Source organism: Equus przewalskii, chromosome 6 (assembly GCF_037783145.1).
Source record: "Equus przewalskii isolate Varuska chromosome 6, EquPr2, whole genome shotgun sequence".
NCBI classification, from domain to species: domain Eukaryota; kingdom Metazoa; phylum Chordata; class Mammalia; order Perissodactyla; family Equidae; genus Equus; species Equus przewalskii.
The window spans coordinates 1,312,210-1,332,944 of record NC_091836.1 but is presented as its reverse complement, the minus strand read 5'-3'; the positions used below and the strand labels follow the sequence as shown (position 1 = coordinate 1,332,944).

The window sequence follows — 20,735 nt, the reverse complement described above, 5'->3', positions numbered from 1 at the left end:
CTTGGGAGGTGACGCGACCCCCACCTGCCACCCAACCCCACCCATGGGGGCTCCACGAGGTCCACCGACGGAGTGCGGGGAGCAAATGCTGGAAGGCCGGCCCTGCCTTCCATGGGGGTTTAATTCACCACACTTCCGCTGGCTTTGGTGACACCGTGTGGACAATGGACAGTTCAAGACAGGTCAGGCTGGGTGAGCAGACGGAAAGCCCAAATCAACTCCACTTTGAATGCCAAAGTGTGGGAGGGCAAGGAGCCGGGCACAGACAGCCCAGGCTGAACCAGCTCAGGGCGCCCCACCAATGTCCCTTCCAGAAGACTGTCCTGTCCAGAAATGCTGGCCAGGAGGCTCCTTCCCCGCTCTCAGTGGGAACACGTAGGCGCCGCCTGCATCCACACCGCCCTCGCCACCCTCGGGCTGTGCAGGCCAGTGGGGGGGCACCAGGAGCACCAGAGCCTGGCTGTCACCACCTGCTGCCAGCACGTGGGCCATGTGACTCCACCACCCTGCAGTCTCCCCGGGACGTCCCTGAGGCTCCCAACACCATTTTCAACAATGCCACATCTCCCCGACCCCAGACACGGACACTCCCAGGGAAGCAGTGCCGGGTTCTGTCAGTGAAGCCGCTACGGGAGGGCGTGTGCAGGGTTGGGGTCCATCAGCTCTCGAGAGCCGTCCTGGGATCCCCTTGGACCCCCTTGGATGCAAGAGCAAGAGGGAGCTGGTGGGGAGAGGGGCGAGCGCCCGAGCCGGAGGCCTGCCTGGCTGGCAGCAGCTCTTCTGACAGAGTGGCCTCCTGGCGGTGCCGGTCTCCCAGGCCTCCCTCGCTGTGGTGAGCAGTCAGCCGCGGATCACGCTGGTCAGCTGTGTGCCTGTCCACCGCTGCAGCCGCGCCTGGACTCACCGTGGAGGCTGCTGTCCGGCCAGCCCTCCCCGCCATCCTGCCGGGACCCAGGCCTGCGAGCCCCCGAGCCCCCGCCGTTCTCCCTGCCCCACAAGGACCACTCCGAGATGAGAAAGGTCAGGGAGTTTAATCGTTCCGTCCAGTAGCTCTGTGGTCCCACTCGGCGTCAACACTATATACAAACCCACCTCCCCTCCTCCCGGCCGGCCCGGCTGGATGGCGGCAAGGACCCGAGGCAGCAGCCAGGCTGCTCCGCACGTGCGGGCTGGGAGAGTCCAGCCAACTTGGCCCCGCATCACAGCTGGGGTGGGTCCGGCAGGCCTGGCGGCCGTCAGTGCTGCATCAGACACTCGGAAGCGTCTTCCAGAGTCAGGTTGGCTAGGTTTGGGGGCTCTAGACACGTGAAGCTGGGCGACACCAGGCTGCGGGGGGACACGGTGCCCTCAGTCCCTCCTCTCCCCTCCCCGCCATACCCTCCCTGGGGGGCCTTTGTTGGGGCCTGGGCCTGTCTTCCTAAGTGGGGCATGGGATGGGCTGGACCCCAAGGCCTTGCCTGTTCTGTGTCCCCAAGACTGCACTGGGTTCTGTCACACCAACATCCCCACGACTGGGGTGTCAAAAGGGCATGGGGGGGGGCCTGCGCCAAAGTGGCCATAGCTTTGCTGTCTGGCTTAGGTACATCCCCACCCCCAGAGCCCACCTGGGTCCCTCCGGGTGGCTCACAAGGCTGGAGTGGTCCTGTGCATCCGGCAGCGAGGGGGAGAGGGACGCATAGTTATTCACGAAGCCACGAAGCGATTGCAGGGTGTGGTTGCAGAGGTGAGGTCTGGGGTGTCCCAGGTGCAGAGAGACCCCTGCTTGGCTGTGCTCGCCCTGTCCAAACCCCCTGGCCACCCCATTGACCCGAAGGACCCCAGAGCACCGCTTCCCTCACCCCCCCATCTCCTCCCCTAGGAGCTCCTCCCTCTGGAAGGCCAGGCCAGGGCGTTGGAGGAGATGGGCCAGGGGGCTTTACCTCGTCTTGGTGTTCTGTCTGAAAGACACGACAGGGCCCCGGTTAGCCCCGAGCTTTGGGACTGAAGCTGTGCCTGTGGCCCCAGGCCCCTCCACTGGGGCACGCATCCATCCTGGAGCGCTCTCCCTCCCCAGCTCCGACCACAGCCCTGCCTCCCACTTGGGGCAGGGGTAGGACCAGATTCTACGGGGACTCTAACCAGAGTGATCGACCTGAGCGCACAGGGCCAGGCACCACCTCCCGTGGCCCACCTGGCGCGTACTCACCGGAGGATGCACACGCTGCCTCTGATCAACTCACTGGGGTTGGGGGAGGGGACTTACTTGTGCCATATATTTCTACAACGACAGGACAGCAAGTTTGGAGTCAGAAGCCATGTGGCCTCGGTCGGGGTCCCCTCCGAGCCCAGCTGCATGACTCACATGTAACGGAGGAGACCCTGCACAGCCATCTCCCACTGCGCCGACGACCTGCAGGGACACGGGTTGTGGAGGTGGCGTGGCCCCAAATTCAGGGGGCCAGCTAGGGGGGCTTCCACTCCACCCTGCCTGCCCAGGTGGTGAAAGGCCAGGGGTGGGGGAGGCAGAGGAGGGGCCCCCTCTGGGGAGGACCTCAGACCGCACGGACAGCGGGGCCCTCAGCCGCCCGCCGAGCCCTACTCGCAATTGTAGCCAAAGCAGACGACGTGCGAGTCTGTGCAGTTGCTGCAGGAGATGGTCTGGTACTGGAAGATGCCTGCAACACACGACAGGCCGCGGCGGGCTCCCCTCGGCCTCCGGGGCCCCACGCTGCCACCGCCACCGCGCCCCACGGCCTGGACAGAGGCGCACTCACCACAGTGACGCTGACAATCGATGCGGCCTGTGCGGGGGACAAGAGCCCGGACAGCGCCGCCTTAGCAGACCCAGCCCGTTCCCGCTCTGGCCCACTCTCCTGGGCCTGCCCAAGAGATGGGGCAAATCACCAGGAAGCGTGACTTCCAGGGAGGTGGCAGGGAAGGGTGGGGGTTATCCTTCAAGGCCCCAGGATGAAAGAGCCCCTTCCTCTGGGAGCTGCCCTGCTCCCCGCTTTCTGTCCCCAGCCGCTGCAGGCTCCGAGTTCTAACGCCGGCTGCATGGTGCACAGACTCCCTATTCACAGCACTCTAACCTCGCCTTGCCCTGGCCGGGGCCCCCAGCCTCGAAGGGGACTCAAATCCTCCTATAGCCCTGGGTCCCCCAGCCCTCGTTTGCTCACTTTCGATGATGGCATTCTGGATAAGGCGCACCTGCTCTCGGAAGATGTTTCGCAGCTCGTTGGGGAAATACCCTGATGGGGGAGGCGGGAGGAGGGAGGTCAGGCTTGGGCCATGGGCAGAGGCAGGGGTCCTGGGGCCGGTCGGCCCAGCCTCAGTTTCCACCTTACCCGGGAAATACATCTTCCCCTGGTACAGCACATCCATCTTCTGGTACACAGCGTTCGCCACCTGGTCCAGCTTCTCCCGCGCTGCGGGCGGAAGAGGCAGGTGAGCGGGCCGGCTGGGCCGGGGTCTGGCCGGGCCGGGGGTGCGGGGCGGGGCTCCGGCACTCACTGATCTCCGCAGGGATGGCCAGGTGCAGCTCATTCATCGTGTCCTGGCTCCAATCGGTGAGCAGCGAGCCCGACACGGGGATGTCGCCTACCCACCAGGACTTGAGGTTCACGTGGTCGCGGTAGAAGTTGAACTTATCCGAGAAGTTGCTGTGGCAATGCAGGCAGCCGCGGGCGAGCGCCACTGTCAGGCTCAGGCACAGCAACAGGGCCATGCCGCCCCCGCCGCCCCGGCCCGCGATGGCTCCCGCGCACCACGACCACCCAACGGCACCCCCGCGCCACGCCCCCCGCCGCCAGCCAACCAACGGCACCCCCGCGCCACGCCCCTCCGCGCGCACTGACCAACCAACGGTGCCCCTTCGCCACGCCCCTCCGCCGCCAGCCAACCAACAGAGCCCTGTGCCACGCCCCTCGGCGCGCACCGACCAACCAACGGCGCCCTCCTCGGCCCCAGGCCCCGCCCCAGCAGAGGATAACTGACGGCTCAGGCTCCGCCCCCAGGCCCCGCCCACGAGCCGCCACTCCCAGAGGAAACTCCACCCACGGCTCGGCCCCGCCCTCAGGCCGCGCCCCACGCATGCGCCCACGGCTGGCGTAGGCTCCTCCTCCACGCCCTGCCCCTGCTCGAGGCCCAAGTTCCGCCCTCAGGCCGCGAGCCTCCGGCACCAGCCAATGGCGTCACGGCCCGTCCCCGGTTGCCAGGCGACGGAGAGCGCGGCGGCTGGGCGCGCCCCCCTCGGGCTAGAAGTCCGCGCCCCGGCTCCGCTTCCGGGGAGGCCTCAGCCTGTAGCGGAAGTAGGGCCATCTGGGCGGGTGGGGCCGGGCGGGGCGTGTGCGGTGTCCATCCGCGGCGGGCGGCGGCAAGGCCGGGGCTGGCGGGCGGCCTGCGGACGGGGACGGGGACCGAGACCGGGGACGGAGGACGGAGGCGAGCGTGAGGCGGCAGGTGGGTCCTCTGAGGGGCGACCGCGGGCGGCGGGAGATCCAATCCGTCGGGAGGGGCGACCGCGGGCGGCGGGCGGTCCGATCCGTCGGGAGGGGTGAACGCGGGCGGCGGGGAGGCCAGATCCGTCGGCAGGGCGACCGCGGGCGGCGGGAGGTCTGATCCGTCGGGAGGGGCGAACGCGGGCGGCGGGGAGGCCAGATCCGTCGGGAGGGGCGAAATCGGGCGGCGGGAGGGGGTTCTGTGGGCCCTCGGTGGCATTCGTGGTTACTAGTGTCCCTTTGGGGTCAACCCCGCGCCTTGTCCCCATCGCCAGGACCCCGCCTCCTGGTTGGGATCCAAATTCCTAGGATTTCGGGGCCCCCCCCAACCAGGGGCACCCCGGCCTTTTAAAAGCAGGCTTCTTGCTTCCTGGTGCCCAGAGTCACTGAGCCCTGGGAAGGACTGGGCCAGAGGTGTTGGCCGGGGTCAGCACACCTTGGGTGACCTCACAGCTCCTTTTTCTTAGGTATGTTTTACGCGTGACTGTATTTTATAAATGTCACTGAAAAGGGAAGGTGGATAATTGGAAAACCCAGAAACTCACAAAGCAGAAAATGAGTGTGCAAGAGCTACTGTTAATTTTGGGGTGAGCGTCTTCCGGTGTTTGAACACGCGTACCTCTCCCCCGTCGCATCCTTTTTTCGCAGTCCTATAGAGGTTTAATTGACATACAGTCGACGGCACGTGTGCAGAGCACACAGCTGGGTAAATTTTGACATGCGATGCCCCCCTTCCCGCCTGCCTGCACTTCTGGGTTTAAACTTGGTTCTGTTACACGGGGCCCCGCCAGCCGCTTCCTCCTTCCCCCTCCACCCAGCCCAAAGGTCCGAGACTCTAATTAGCCCATTTCACAGACTCAGCGCTGAGTGGGGCCAAGGGTCCCACCCCGACAGACATCAGGACAGGGCCCTGCAGCCTCGCATGAATCCTGAGCCCCCGTGCCCCCGAGTTGACGCTTTCAGGACTAAGTGACTATTTCCCTGCGTGTGTCGTGGGTCAGGTTGAACCAGTGCACTGATGATGGAGTGGGAACCCAGCAGGTGAAGTCCCGGCTGCCCCAGCCTGCACCCGACAGCACCCTGCTTCTCCCCTCCCTCCTGGGAGGCACCCTCTGCTCCTTCACCCCCAACAAGGCAGAGCCTCATCCCCGGATCTGAATCCAGCACCCGCCTCAAACAGCACCCGTCCCGTTGCCCCGTCTTCCCTCTCCTTCGGCCCCCTCGGGCTGAGCCATCGAGGGCAGCAGCCACTGGCCACACGTGGCTAATGAACCCTCGAAACGCGGCCGCTGCAAATTGTATGCGCTATAAGTGCATACTACACACCGGGTCCCGGAGACTCGGTTTAAAGAGAAAAAAAGGCAAAACATCCCCTTAATATTTTCTATATTCATTAGGTGTCGAAATGGTGTTTTGGTGCTCCTGGATTAAGTAGAATATATTATTAATTTCACCTGTTTCTGTTCATTTTTTTTTTACTTTTCAATGTGGCTACTAGAAAATTTGAAATTACACATGCGGTGCACGTTGTATTTCTAGCACCTTCCGTGGCATTGATTCCTTTCACACGTACATGTCCAACTCCCGCTTTCATCAGGTTCGTCATTTTCTGCTTCCTGTTTGTGGCTCCAGTTGTTTCTTAAGTGGGGTGAGCTCCTCCAAGACAACCAGCCAAATGCTTGGGGTGTCGTAATGATGAATTAGTGTTGGCTATAATTTTTTTAAATAGACTTTATTTTATTATTATTTTGTTTAAGACTTTATTTTTCCCTTTTCTCCCAAAGCCCCTCTGGTACATAGCTGTGTATTTTTAGTTGTGGGTCCTTCTAGTTGTGGCATGTGGGACGCCACCTCAGCGTGGCCTGATGAGCGGTGCCGTGTCTGCATCCAGGATCCGAACCGACGAACTCTGGGGCGGCTGAAGCAGAGCGTGCGAACTTAACCACTCGGCCACGGGGCCGGCCCCGAGACTTTATTTTTTTTAGAGCCATTTTAGGATCATAGCATAATTGAGTAGAAGGTGCAGGGAATTCTCATATGTCCCCTGCCCCATATATGCACGGCGCCCCCCCCCCCACCATTATCAACATCCCAGTAACCTCCTGGACACGTCATTGTCACCCAGAGTCCACCCTTGACATTTGGGTTCACTCTCGGTGCTGTGTGTTCTGTCGGTTGGGACAAAAGCATGTCGTGTGTCCACCGTCATAGCACCATACAGAAAAGTGTCACTGCCTTAGGAACCCCCGTGTTCTGCCTGTTTGTCCCTCCCCCAACCCCTGAAACCACAGATCCTGTGTGTCTCCTGGGTTCTGCTTTTTCCAGAAGGTTCTAGAGTTGGACTCACAGTGCGTCGCCCTCTCACCCTGGCTCGTGCAGTTAGTAACGTGCCTTTATGGTTCCTCGCGTCTTTTCCGGGCTCGATGGCTCACTTTTTACTCGAGGGGAGAGCGTGTCCTCATCCTTAAGTCTCCCGCGGAGCCAGGCGCCCCTCGTCCCTGTGGACGTGCTGAATTCGGAGTTCCCGTCTGTCTCTCTCTCGGCCCCAGCGGTTATTTTAGTCCCTCGGGGGGTTCACAGAAGGGCCGTCTCAGTTCCTGAACTCAGACGCTTCATATGCTAATGTTTGCCTGCTCCGTGGGTAAAAACGGCCGAAGCCCGCTAGGTTCTGGAGAGTCCGCGTGAGTCACCCTTCCGAGAGCTCTTCTCCCATCTCCAGCGCTGCCTAAGGTGGAGGGTTCGCGAAAATCCCCCCACACCGCCGGCTGGGAACTGGGGTTTTTCCTCCGGGAAGTTTTTGACACGCCCCGGCTGGGGAGCCCTGTTTCTGAGTTCCTGGAATCTCGAGCTTCCAATTTCTTAAGCAGAAAAGGCAAGTGTGACTTAAGAAGCCGGGTTCTGGGAAAGAGATGGTCACTCTGGCGGCTCCTGTGTGCCAAGTAAGACACTCAGAGCCGGGTCATCCTCTGTGGGGGGCCGTCCTGGGCACTGGGTGGGGGGGTGGTTGAGCAGCATCCCTCTGGCCCCCGCACACTCGATGCCAGGAGCGCCCCCAGTGTGACAACCACAGATGTCCCCAGGGTCCCCTGGGGGCAGGATGGCCTGGATGAGACCCATGGCTGTAGCTGGGAGCTCTTCCCAGCCCCCTGGGCAGCGGGCGTGCTCAGAGCAGCGCCTCCTCCCCCGCCCCCTTCAGCCGGGGGTCCGTGCACACTCAAGTCCACATCCAAGGATCCTGCATTAACAGGAAGCAGGGACAGCCACCGAGGCAGCTCGGGGCCCGGCTCTGGGGTCCTACGCTTTCTGACACACGCGCCCCTGGTCCCTTCGCATGCAATGGCCTCTTCTGAAACCTCGGGCTGGGTCCTCAGAAGGAAGAGGCGTGTCCCCTAAGCGGATGCCACAACCACAGATGACCTCGCTCACATTTCTCCTCTCCGCCCCTCGGGAGGGGCGCGGTTTTGTAAAACAGTGTGTCTGTGTTTGCCCCTGGGGTAAACTGAGGCAGCGGGCATAGGCTCAGCGTTCCTCAGCTGCAGGATCAACGGCTGCTCCAGGCGGTCCAGCACCCCACCTCCGTCCCCGGCAGCGTGGAGGCGGTGGACGCAGAGACCCCGGGTCCAGGACCCAGGCCCACGTCTGCCCTGTGGGCTCATAGTGCGCTTGGGGGTGGGTCCTTGCCACCTCTCCCAGCTTCTGGCGTGGCCGGCAGTCCTGGGCGCTCCTGGGCTTGTGGCCACATCCCCCCACCCAGTCTCCACCTCCGTCGTCACACAGCTACCACTGTGTCTGTGTCCAACTTCCCTCTTCCTACTAGGACGTCAGCCGCTGGTCTCAGGGTCCCCAGTCCAGTGCGACCTCCATAACTAATGACACCTGCCACGCCCTGTTTCCAAACGAGCCAGTTCACAGGACTTGAACGTGTCATTTTGGGGGACTCGATTCACCCCTAATGGGGGAACGGAGGGTGACAGCTGATGGGCACGGGAAGGGGGGCGGGTCCTTTGGGGTCATGAGAATACTCTGGAACTAGATAGTAGTGTTGGTTGCCCTGCTCTCTGATGTTTCTAAAAGCCATTGAATTATATACCTTAAAAGGTGGAATTTTGGGGCCGGCCCAGTGGCGCAGTGGTTAAGTGCGCACGTTCCACTTCGGCGGCCCGGGGTTCACTGGTTCGGATCCCGGGTGCGGACAAGGCACCGCTTCGCACGCCATGCTGTGGCAGGCGTCCCACATATAAAGTGGAGGAATGTGGGCACGGATGTTAGCTCAGGGCCAATCTTCCTCAAAAAAAAAAAAACTGGAATTTACAGTATATGAATTATGTCTCAATTTTTTTAAAAAAGACTCTCAGGACGGCTGGAATATAGGGGCTCCTCAACAGCACCTGGCTCGAGTGGCCCCCACAAACCGTACTTGCTGCCTTCCTACAAGTTGGGGAGCTTCACCCAGAAAACCAAGACACGAGGGCCAGACACCGAGACAGTGTGGGCCCCATGTTGCCCCGTAGGGTGGCGGGCGGCCGGCATGCACAGGGGGCGTCGCCATAGTGGAAAATACACATGTCGGTGGTGGCTGATGGCTCAGGGCCGCGAGCATCTTCCTGCCCGGTGCCTGGGCTGCCGGCCGGGGAGCCAGGGTTCGCAGGATCTAGAACATACGGGACCGGCCTCTGAGGGTGGGGCCTGGCCTCCGTGTCCCCAAACCCCAGGGCAGCATCCCCGCCGTAGTGGCCACGGTGGCGCTGTCAGCGGCCCAGGCAGGATGTGGAGGCACCGGAAGGAAGTGGCGCTGAGCGGGCGCCCACTGCACCTCAACCGGAGGGTCACGCGAGGCGGTTGCTTAGAGGAACTGTGTTTTGTTTTGTTTTGTTTTCAGAAAAAAAGAAAAAAAAAAAAAAGGGCTGGGTGTGTGTGGGGGCAGGGGAATTTTGTCATCTTACCTTGTGTCGCTCTAGAAGTTTCTAAGTGCCACACACATCTCCGCTGCGGGACGAGCCGGGGAGCCAGGAGCACTCGCTCTTGGCGTTGAATTTCCAGAAGGCCGCCCCCGCCGTCCTTGGAGGTGTTCTGGGAAGAGCCGAGGGACGGGGACCAGAGACGGTAACTGGGATGTGGGGGGTCGCCTCCGGGCCACCCTGGCCTCCTTGGCCTTTCTCAAGGCAAAGGCACTTTCCGGTGGCCGGGCCCCCCCAGGGCCGGGGGACGTGTGTGTTTCCCACGGAGAGCTGTTTGCTTTTGACAGGAACTCGGCCCATCCAGGAAGTCTTTCAGAGAATCATTGCATCCACTTAAGACAAAAAACCCTCCCCCTTTCTGGGAAGAGCCAAAAAGGCGGGCAGAGCCTGCAGGCCCCCCGGCGCCCTGCCCCGTCCCCGGGAACCATCCCAGCGCGTCCTGCCTGTGGCGTGCGCTGTGCGCGGGACAAGCTGTCGGCCTGCCTGGACCAGCCAGGGGCCGCCCCTGCTCCTGAGGCTCAGGCGGAGCTGCCGAGGGCCTGCTCACCCGCCTGGTGGCCCCACTCCCATCCACGCAGGCCACATGTGCACAGGCGACCTTGTCGGAGGTGAAATTCCCCAAATCTTCCCTGGGGAGGACCCGAACTCAAGAGAAGGCAGCACTGGGCTGCGTTTTCCGCTGTGTCAGGATTGCCCTCAGGGTGGGAGGCTGCTGTGGGAGAAATCAGAGCCTGGAGGCGAGTCAGTGCATGGAGGCGGGGGCCGGGGCTCTGCGGCCCCTCCAGCCGGACGGACGAGGGATGCGGCGCCCCACTTCGTCTTCTCATCACAGGAGGGGGTTGACGTTCAGCCCCAGGGGAAGGCCGTCTGGAGGCCGAAGTAAGACCGCAGATGAGGAAGTGTCCCCAGGTGTTGGGTGCAGGAGAAACCAGGCAGCGGGCGGGGGAGAAACCAGGCAGTGGGCCGGCAGAAGGTTGCTTTCTTTTCTGTCGGCCCACAGGGAGTGTCTGTCCCTGGACCTGCAGCCGGGGTGGCCTGGGAGCCTCTGTTTGCAGGTTAATCGCCTGGGCAGTGAACTGTCACAGGTGGGGGCCGAGGGTCACCACAAGGCGCGTCCAGCACACATGCCCACAGCGTGGAGGGGTCCTGGGCTGCCCAACCCCGGGGACGCGGCCAGTCTCGGAGACGGGGGCGCGGCGGTGGCCTCTTGACATCAGCTCTTCCTGGGGGTCTGAGGCTGGGCTTGGGGTTAGACAGATGGAAACCCGAACAGCAGAGAGGTGGGGAGGGTGGAGGCACACGTGGCCCCGCAGAAAGGACCGGCCCAGGGTTCCCGCTCCCTTCCCCTCTGCCAGCCACACGAGGCTTGAAATGCTGGCTTAACTAGTCATTAACTAGTTAGTACTGAGTTATTCTCTTCTAACCCAGTGGTTCTCACTAGGGCAATCCTGCCCCCGGGGACACCGGGCCATGTCTGGGGACATCTGTGGGTGTCACACTGGGGGAGCTCCTGGCATCGAGTGGGTGGGGCCAGGGATGCTGCTCAACCCCCCACAGCGCCCAGGACCGCCCCCCAGAGGATGACCCGGCCCCGATGTCGCAGTGCCGAGGGGGACCCGGCCTGGGCCTCGGTCTTCTTAGCTCTAAAGTAGGAATACCATTTCCCTCGAAGGTGACAGTAAAGTGCCTCGCCGGGTGTTTGCCAAGGTGGCAGGAAGTGACAACGGCAGCCAGGGCCCCAGGGCTGGCATTGGGAAGTGAAGGCACTTCTGGCCTGTTGATGGGAGGCCCCGTGTCCTCGGTCCAGAGCTCACGTTGCCTTGAGCCCAAGCAGCCTCTCTCTGTTGAGGTCCTTACCGCTCGGAGTCCACCTTGCCCGCACCGCTCGACCCGGGTCTGCCCTGCCGCTGCTGCCCCGGGCGGGGTCGGCCGGCGAGAGCCCTGGGTGAGCATTGCGTGGTGCAGATCTGGCCTCCAGAACGCCCTCGAAGGCTCCCAGCAGACGGAGCCCGGCCTCTCCGGGAGGGAGTTCTCGGGGTCCCTGAAGACGGAGATGGGGCCCAATGCAGACACAGGGCGTCCAGAACTTTCCGACGAGGAAGTTGGGCTGTTCGAAGCCCCTAAATTGGCAATGATTTGCTACAAAGCGTGCCAGGCCTGGAGGGGCGGGCCACCGGGCCAGGTCACAGGGCAGCCGCGAAGTCCCGCACTTTGAGCAAAGAAGGAGCGGGGTGGGTGTGGCACTGTTCTCGTGGCTGGTCCTTTGCGTGGGCTCCCGCCGTGGGCCGGGCGCCACTTCCCCTTCCCCTCCGCGACTTCTCCTTCCGCGACTGCTCCTCCGGTGACCTCCCGGGGGACCCCCACCCCACCGGCCCCACGACCCTGCCCTCCCTTCTGTCCCTTCCGGGTCCACGCTGGGAGGGCGTGTACCCCAGGCCTGCAGATGGAGAGCGGAGGCGGCACCGTCATCGTAGCAGAGCCACGGTGACCAGGGGGTGACACAGCCCCGGTGGGGACAAGACTCTGACGAGCTCGTTGAGACTTTAGATAGCGTCCTGGGGCGCATCATGTGCCCCGGAGTCCATGTCCACCCGTTGATGGGGTCTTTGCTGATCTCATCGACGTGGTCAGGTGGGGTCACGCTGGGTTGGGGCGGGCCCTGATCCAGGGACGAGAGACATGCAGGGAAGACAGACCACAGGGAGTTGTCCCGCCCGTTCTGGAGCCAGTGCCCTAATCGGCGTCACGGGGCTGGGTCCTTCGGAGGCTCCGAGGGGGTGTCTGCCCCAGGTCTCCTCCGGCTCCCTGTGTGTCTGTGTCCTCGCTTATGAGGACACTCATCCTTGGATTTAGGGCCTCCCGGGTACTCCAGGATGAGCGCATCCCGAGATGCTTAACTTCTTCTCATCTCCAAAGACCGTTTTTCCAAGTAACGTCCCATTTGCAGGTCCCTGGATGTGGCATCTCCTTACGGAGGCCACCGCTTAGCGCACTGTCCCCTTAGCCAGTGCGCACGGTTCAGCTCGCCCTCTCTCGCTTTATGGAAAGCCTCTGGGCCTGGGGAGGGGCATGCCGGCTGGTCTGGGTTGTCAGGGGGCCCGTCTCAGCATCCTCTGCCCTGAGGACACTGCACTTCTGTCCCCGAGGAACTGGCACCCTTTCCGTGACACTTAAAATCACGAGTCCTGGGCCGGCCCGGTGGCACAGTGGTTAAGTTCACCCATTCCGCTTTGGCAGCCCAGGGTTCACTGGTTCGGATCCCGGGTGTGGACATGGCACTGCTTGGCAAGCCATGCTGTGGCAGCTGTCCCACAAATAAAGTAGAGGAAGATGGGCACGGATGTGAGCTCAGGGCCAGTCTTCCTCAGCAAAAAAGAGGAAGATTGGCAGCAGATGTTAGCTCAGGACCAATCTTCCTCAAAAAAAAAAAACCACAAGTCCTGGGACGCATCCCCCTGTCCGCCCCCCATGCTTCCAGAACGGGTTTTGCAGGAGCGGGTGACGATGCTCCCTCCTTCTGCCTTCCAGATCTTGAGGAGGACCCGGGGGCCCTGTGAGCTGCCCGTCGCCCTTCGGCCGACAACGCGCGTCCCGCCGGGGCCATCCCCAAGGAGACATCGCAGGGGAGCGTGCCGGGAGCGCGGGCGGCCACGATGTCCAACCCCTTCCTGAAGCAAGTGTTCAATAAGGACAAGACGTTCCGCCCCAAGCGCAAGTTTGAGCCGGGCACCCAGCGCTTCGAGCTGCACAAGAGGGCGCAGGCGTCGCTGAACGCGGGGCTGGACCTGAAGCTGGCGGTGCAGCTGCCGCCCGGCGAGGAGCTCCACGACTGGGTGGCCGTGCACGTGGTGGACTTCTTCAACCGCGTCAACCTCATCTACGGCACCATCAGCGACGGCTGCACCGAGCGCTCCTGCCCCATCATGTCCGGCGGCCCCAAGTACGAGTACCGCTGGCAGGACGAGCACCGCTTCCGCAAGCCCACGGCGCTCTCGGCGCCCCAGTACATGGACCTGCTCATGGACTGGATCGAGGTGCAGATCAACAACGAGGATGTCTTCCCCACCAACGTCGGTGAGTCGGGCACGCCTGGCGCGGGGTGGGCTCCCGGCACCCGCGAGGGGCCTCAGCGATGGGGCGGGTATGCGACAGTGGCGCTGAGCGGAGAACAGAAGGGACCAGCCAGGCCCAGGCATTTAGTACATTCACAGAGTCCTACAACTATCAGCTCTGTCTAGTTCCGGAACATTCCATCGCCCCAAGAGGAGCCCCATCCTATCAACAGTGCCCCCACCCCCTCCCCAGCCCCTGGCCCCCACGAGCCCGCTCTCTGTGGATCTGCCTGTTCTGGACGTTTCACGACAATGGGGTCACACACCGTGTGTCCTTCTGTGTCTGCTTCTCTCCCTGAGCGTCATGTGTTCAGGTCCATCCACCTGCAGCCGTGTCAGGGCCTCGCTCCTCTTCACGGCTGCGTCATGTTCCAGTGGGTGGGGGGACCACATCTTGCTTCAAATTAAGGATCTTGAGACGGAGAGGTTATTTGGGATTATCCGGGTGGGCCCTCAGTGTCATCACAAGGCTCCTTATACAAGGGAGGCACAGGGAGATTCGACACGCACGGAAGAGCCGAGGCGATGGGGCAGTGGGAGGAGGACGGGGTCCCGAGCTCAGAAGAGGCAGGAGACGGCCTCTCCATGGACCCCCGGGAGGAACCAGCCCTGCCGACGCCGTGACTCCAGCCCAGGGAGACTGACCGGGGCTCGGCCTCCAGGACTGTGGAGGGACGCCACGTGGAGTCGGTGGCCACTGGTTGGAGCGGCCCTGGGAGACCCACACAGGCGTCGCTCTCGTTCCCCATCAGCATCAGCACCGCGTCGCAGAGAACCTTCCAGTGAACGGGCTCCGGGCCACATCCTCAGGGGTCTCGGGCCCCAGCGCCTGTTGAGCCTCTGCCCCTCTGGCCCCCTCGCTGTCTGTGTGGTGAGGGGGCCGAACCGGGCAAGGCTGTCCCACACTCGGCACTTTCCCAAAGCACAGACTCCGGTAGCCCCCGTCGGGTGGGCAGGCCCATGTGCGGCCCTGGCATCTGCCTCTGCACGTGCTCCCCATCGTCCTGACTCACAGCCTCGCTGGCACCCCCGAAAGTCCTGCCGGCTCCCGAGATGTCTACACCCCAGAACTGGAGACCCTGAGTGCCGCTGGTCAGCTCCTTGCTGTGAAAGGCGGATCTCGTAATTTTCCCCAGAGAAGAACCTTCTGGAAGGCGAGAGCATGTGCAAATGGCAGACTGCATGGGGCCACCCTGCGGCCACCCCTGGGGGTTAGACCCTTGGCTGAGCAAAGAAGGGACGGGGTCCAGGTTGTCTCCTGCGTCCCACTCGGTGCCAGTCAGGCTGGACGTGCATTGAGGCCCCAAGACCTGTGCTCTGAACGCTAGACCAGGTGTTGGTGACCTTTTCCTGGAAAGGGCCAGAGAGTAAATCTTTCCGGCTTTGCAGGCCAGATGGTCTGTGTCTCGACTCCTCAGATCGGCCATCATGGCCCTCAAGCCGCTGTGGACACTGTGTCAGCAAACGGGTGGGCCGTGTGCCAATAAAACTTTATCTACAAAAACAGGCGGTGGGCCGGATGGGCAAGCCCTGTGCGAGCATTGTCACGAAGGTGGGCAGTGGCGTCCTGGAAGATTCCATCTCTATGCTCCCCGCCCCTAGTCTGGCTGCTTTAAATGGCTCCCCTTCACCCAGCATCGCCCTTGGTGGCGCCTGCACCCTCGGCCCCTGGGAGATGGGCGGCAGCATCAGGCCCGGGGTCCCCTAGGCTGGTGCCGAGCCCCCTCCGTTCTGCCTGCCATGGGCCTGCTGTGCTCTCGGATTCTGTAACCACTATTCAAGGACCTTCGTGCATGGGGATGACCACCCCCTTGAGGTGACCGTCCCCCCACATGGCTTTCAAAGGTCTTCAAGGACAAAGTCAGATCGACAGAGAAAACTCAGACACCTCTTTGATGCTGAACAAACCTTCTGTAGAATTAGTCCCCCGGGAGCCCTGGGCCCCGTTCACCGTGACACGGAAACGTCCCCAGCTCTGGGGGCGGCCGGAAGGCAAGTGCCATGAGACGTCCTCCGTCCTGGATACGGAGGGGAGCGAGACAGCAGCAGCGAGGACGCACGGCAGGCTCGGCCGGTCCTTGCGAGTCTGCTCTCTCGACGTCCTGGACCTTTCCTGCTGCTGGGCGGCCATGTGGGCTCTGCTGTGTCACCCTCCCCGGGCGGGTGCTGGCTGTGGACGCCTCGTGGGGACCCTTCCCGCATGAGGACCTCCGGCACCTGCTTGGGTGTCGCTGGGGCTGGTGTTCAGCCGAGCGTAGACCCCAGAGCACCGTGCCGTCCAGTGCTGACGTCCCCACCTTCTGGAAACCTGGGCCTGGCACACCTTGGCTTCCCCCGCAGTCGGTGACATCTCTGTGTCCCCACCGAGCCATTAGCTGGTTAGCCCCTCTCTTCAAGGACGGGGGAGTCTGTCCATCCTGGTCCCGGGCGCCCCGTCTGGTCGGATCGAGTGAACACGGGGCTTCCGTCTGTCCTGTGGGACGAAGAGGCCATGAGGTCATGGTGGGTGGGGGTGGCAGGAAGGAGCACATGGGGGCCCCAGCAACGAACTGTGCGCCTGGATCGCCAGGGTGGAATCTCAGGCCGTGTGGGTTTTACCGCAACTCAAAACAATAAAGAAATAAAATGGTATCAACGTCAACGACAGGAGAAAAACTGCCACGTGGCGGATGCGCGCAGTTAAGCCACGATGAGCACCCTCCAAGGAAAATGACATTAGCAAAACAAGATGGGGAGAGAGGAATACATCAAGAGGAAAATTTCAAATGTCAAAAAATATGTTTTTATAGGTTGTCCCATTCTGTTAAGAAAAATAAATGAAACTAGAAAGACGCACGCACGGCAGCCCCGGGGCCGGACTCCGAAGGGGGAGAGCACGTCCCTAGCTGGCCAGACGCGGGTGGGACGGGCCGGGGAGGGAACGCACTGGCGCCAGAGGCCAGCCGGGCTGAGATGGAGGAATGTGGCTCCCGGCACCTTCCCAGCCACTGTGGGCGTGACCTACAAGCCACGGCTGGCCTGTCCCCCAGGCATTGTTAAGCAGCAGAGGTGGCATTTCAGAGAGGGCCCCGGTCGCTGCAGGAGGGGAGCTGGAGGCCACAGTCCCAGAGAAAGTGGCCCCTCTCTTCCTGGGACAGACCCGGTGCCTCCCGCTGCGTTGACACCCACCTTCTGGAAGGAACCTGGGACGTAGGCTGTGTGACCCTGGGCTGGCGTCTCAGCCTCTCTGAGCCCCACGAGTTCGCGCCCGGGCGGCGCCGCAGGCTGAGCGGCCGGCCTCTCCCTTCCTCCCGCAGGCACGCCGTTCCCCAAGAACTTCCTGCAGGTGGTGAAGAAGATCCTGTCGCGCCTGTTCCGTGTGTTCGTGCACGTCTACATCCACCACTTCGACCGCATCGCGCAGCTGGGCTCCGAGGCGCACGTCAACACCTGCTACAAGCACTTCTACTATTTCGTGCGTGAGTTCGGCCTCATCGACACCAAGGAGCTGGAGCCGCTGGTGAGCGGGTGGGGTGGGGCTCACGGGGGGCGCTTCCGTCCCGGGCCTGGCCTGGGCCACCCTCCTGCTGCTGGGCGTTGGGGGTGCGGGTACCCCCTGGAGGGGCCCCGGAGACGGGGAGCTCCTTCCTGCAGCTGCCCCCCCTCCCCTGCAGGAGAAACTGAGTCTCCACAAACACTGGACAGGTGCTGAATGCCCAGCAGCGTGGTGGCCGGTGTCCCCATCTCCCATACTCTCCTTCTCTCTGCCTGGCGGGAGAGCAAGGAATGGGTTGTTTTTTTTTTTTTTTTATTTTGGTGAGGAAGATTGGCCCAGAGCTAACATCTGTGCCAGTCTTCCTCTATTTTGTATGTGGGTTGCCACCACAGCATGGCTGAATGAGCAGTGTGTAGGTCCACACCCAGGATCTGAACCCGTGAACCCCAGGCCGCCAAAGCAGAGCGAGCGAACTTAACCAGTGAGCCACCATGCAGGCCCCTATTCTTGCTTTTAATTGAGGTTAAATTAGCATAACTTGAAATTACAATTCAGTTGGCATTTAGTGCAACCATCACTTCTAATTCCAGAATATTCCACCACCCCATCCTCATTAGCAGTCACTGCCCCCTCCCCCCCAGCCCCTGAGAACCACGACCCCACTTTCCGTCTCCGTGGATTTGCCAGTAGGATGGCATTGACCCCACCCTGGAGCCAGGGCGGCTCACTGGGACCCCCCATCACGCGGGCCGGGACATGGAGCCGATCCATGGTGGACGTCCGATGCTTCCCCAGTTAGGACACAGGACCTGTGAGGTCAAAGGGCGGCAGCTGGCTGCTCTCCCAGGGCCCTCCAGCCACCCCCGCTGCTCCCGAGGGTCTAGAACATCCCCAAGGGGGCCCTGGGGGCGGCGTGTGAGAACCTGGGGCTGGTGCGTAGAGCCCCCAGGTCATCATGAGGGGCTGGAGCGTCCGTGTCCCCCTCTCTGGGCGTCTCCCCAAGCTTGGATGTTTTGGAAAATTGCTAGAAACATCATCACATAGCTTTTCCATGTTTCAGTAAACACTTTTCCACAGCTAAAGTCATAGTACACGTGTTTATGGGGGAGGCATTTTACTCTGGTGTGATGGAATGTTCTGAAACGAGAGAGAGGTGGAGATTGCGCGCCGTCGTGCGTGTGAATGCACCAAGTGTTTGCTTTACGACGGTTAATTTTCTGTGACTCTCGCCTCCATATACTATTTACCAAATAGTAAAAATTGTAGCGTCCAGCTTTGCGATCTGCTTGCATGTTTTTGATTTCATGTCAATCCCGTCATCATTTCTCCCACATCGAGGCTCAGAGTTCTTTCTGGAGACAGCCAGGGAATAAAGTAATAAGTTGGTGGCTGTCCCCGGGGTTTTCTGTACGTGGAACGGGCTCTGTCATGGTCCGGGCAGCTGTCCTGCATAAGGAGCTCTTCCAGATCATTCCCGTTGGATGTGACGTGATGTCATTTGTGAGGACAGATTGCCAAGGCTGGGGTCACAGGGTCTCAAGGTCATCCTACGAGTATTCATCTTTATTTCCAGGCTGCTTTCTAGAAGTTTCTTTCCAGTGTCCGGTCAACTGTACAAGGCAGGGGCCGGTAATCTGTGGCCCCCACGCTGAGTGCCTGGTTTCGTGAATAAAGTTTTATTGGCACGTGGGCACACTCGGTGGCTTACACGTTGCCACCACTGCTTTCCCACGACCGGGCAGAGCCGAGCAGCTGGACAGATGGCGTCACCCGCCCGGCCCTTCCTGCCCCGGTCCCCAGCGAGCCATTGTCTGTCCGTCTTCTGTGAGGTTGGCGTTAGATCGGGCCCTGGGTCCCTTGAGACCGAATCCCCCACTTTTCCGTTTGTGTGATTTCCGTCGCCTCCTGTGTCGATGCCTGACGTCCTGCTTGTTCTCAACAGAAAGAAATGACCGCACGGATGTGCCACTGAGAGCCCCTCGGCCCGCTGTCACCAAGGCAGAGCCCGGGCGACACCCCGACTGGAGGGCCACGTCTCCGGAGCATGGACCCGTGTGTTCTAGGCCAGCGTCAGGGCGAGCTCGGAGCTGTCGGTGCCCCGCTGACCCCCCGGGGCCGAGTCCCCTCTCCGATTCCCAGGTGGCCGCCGGGGGACGCTGCACAGTGGCGCCCCGGCCTCCCTGAGCGCTGTCTCCACCGCCGTCCAGGAAGGAGGGGGTTGAACTTGAACTCTGCGATGCCGTGTGCTGTGAGCCACCGGCAACACCCACTCTGTCTGTAAACCGCTGGCATTGACCGGGCGGCCCCCCAGCCCCTCCGCCAACCCTGCGGGGCAGCGCGGTGCCTGCACGCCCGGGGCCCCAGGGCCGCCTCCCGGGCTTGGGAGCCACGGGCCCCCATGGCTCCTCCGGCAGCCGCGGGCCTGTTCCACGAGAGGTACGCCGTGGCCCGCTTCCGTCCCCGCCTCGTCTCGCTCTGTCCACTCTGACCCTCCAGAACGTCGGCCCCGCCTGGCTAGGGCTCCCCACGCCTGCGCCCCGGGTTTCCTGCGGCCCCTTCGTGTATCAAAAAAGATGTAATTTTTACACAGTCACCAGCGACCGCCTTGAGACGTTGAGGGCCAAGGCTCTCAGCCAGACATAGTGCGCCCTCTCGAAAACCGTGCCCTCCCGCTTACGGATGACCCTGTGACCCCAGTGCGCCTCCCGCGCATCGCCTCTTCCAGGTTTCGAAGCTGAGTTGTGCCTAACGTTTGGCTGGAATTGGCGCTTCCTCACAGGCCTCCTGCTTTCTGTCAAAAGCCTTTGTGTGCGTGGCCCTCGGTGGTCCCAGGACCAGACTCCCAGCACTGTCCCCCCGTGGAGCACTGGGAGGTGTGGCTGGGCTCCCCGCGGCCCGCACTGAAGGGACCACGGCAGCCGCGCCCTGTTCCCGCGCAGCGTCCTCGGTGGCCCCTCGCCGGGGCAGCCCTCCCTCCCGGACCACAGTGACTCCGAGTGCCTCTGGGGGTCTGGGGTCCCGTCACCAACACCGACCAAGTGCAATTACCGTGACCTCTGCCTCCATCCTCCCAGAAGCCACTGGGGTCCAGCTCGGAGCCCCCGGGAGATGGACCTGCAGGACATCCAGAAACTGTCCAAACGAATGTAGCTCCTTTTAAATGCAAAACCACAGCCGAAGGCCATAACCACTGTGTCCCCCAGGGTCGCCCGCTGTTCCCCGTAGCCCGGCCACGTCGGGAAGGTGGCCAGGACCCCGGGGGGCAGGGAGGGCCCCGTCCCCGCGCTCCTGTGCCCATGGGTGCCCCACATGAACCTCAGAATAAATTGTGCCATGTTCATACCCTCAGCTGCTGCTGGTTGTCTCTGTTCTCCTGCACAAAGGCCTGGCATTGGGACACGTCCCCACCATTGTCACCGGGGTGCCCTCGTCCCCAAGGGGCGAGGAAATCTTAGATGTCCCAACGGTTTATGGTTCACCGAAGCGCCCCAAACAGGAGTACACACACAATATCGGCGGGATTCAAATTTCCTGGGGTGCGAGGTCAGGGGCGATTGGGACAAAGTGGGAACCAGGCTGAGAAACGCCGTGACGGAGGCGTCCGCGTCGCTCTCCCGTTTCTGTTCGGAATGAGTCCCTTTTGGCCCTTTCCAAACACAATTTTAACTCTTTGCCTTTTGCTGTGTAAAAGAAGTTTCCAGAGAACTTTGAACCA

General features: G+C 62.1%; 2 protein-coding genes across 15 annotated transcripts; one reads left to right on the top strand and one right to left on the bottom strand.

Moving 5' to 3' along the window:
* Positions 1-885: 885 nt before the first annotated feature.
* IZUMO4 (IZUMO family member 4) lies at positions 886-4,056 on the bottom strand. Of its 13 annotated transcripts, XM_070622399.1 has the most exons (10): positions 3,490-3,827; positions 3,324-3,404; positions 3,156-3,227; positions 2,754-2,780; positions 2,579-2,654; positions 2,342-2,389; positions 2,243-2,257; positions 1,920-1,937; positions 1,628-1,730; positions 886-1,326 (listed from the first exon to the last, which is right to left on the bottom strand). In XM_070622399.1, exons 1-10 carry the CDS (start codon positions 3,701-3,703, stop codon positions 901-903), a joined length of 1,080 nt encoding a protein of 359 aa, XP_070478500.1. In that variant the 5' UTR covers positions 3,704-3,827; the 3' UTR covers positions 886-900. The 13 variants fall into 13 exon arrangements, 9 of the variants coding, with proteins under 9 accessions (XP_070478500.1, XP_070478501.1, XP_070478502.1 ...); XM_070622400.1 differs by having other exon boundaries at positions 2,579-2,780; positions 3,490-3,828; XM_070622401.1 differs by having other exon boundaries at positions 1,013-1,326; positions 1,605-1,730; positions 2,579-2,780.
* Positions 4,057-4,296: 240 nt separating this feature from the next.
* On the top strand, positions 4,297-20,368 carry MOB3A (MOB kinase activator 3A). 2 transcript variants are annotated; one of them, XM_070622409.1, is made up of 4 exons: positions 4,297-4,437; positions 12,962-13,507; positions 16,842-17,044; positions 18,963-20,368. In XM_070622409.1, exons 2-4 carry the CDS (start codon positions 13,087-13,089, stop codon positions 18,990-18,992), a joined length of 654 nt encoding a protein of 217 aa, XP_070478510.1. In that variant the 5' UTR covers positions 4,297-4,437; positions 12,962-13,086; the 3' UTR covers positions 18,993-20,368. The 2 variants fall into 2 exon arrangements, with proteins under 2 accessions (XP_070478510.1, XP_008508500.1); XM_008510278.2 differs by lacking the exon at positions 4,297-4,437 and adding an exon at positions 9,409-9,578.
* The last annotated feature ends 367 nt before the right edge of the window (positions 20,369-20,735 follow it).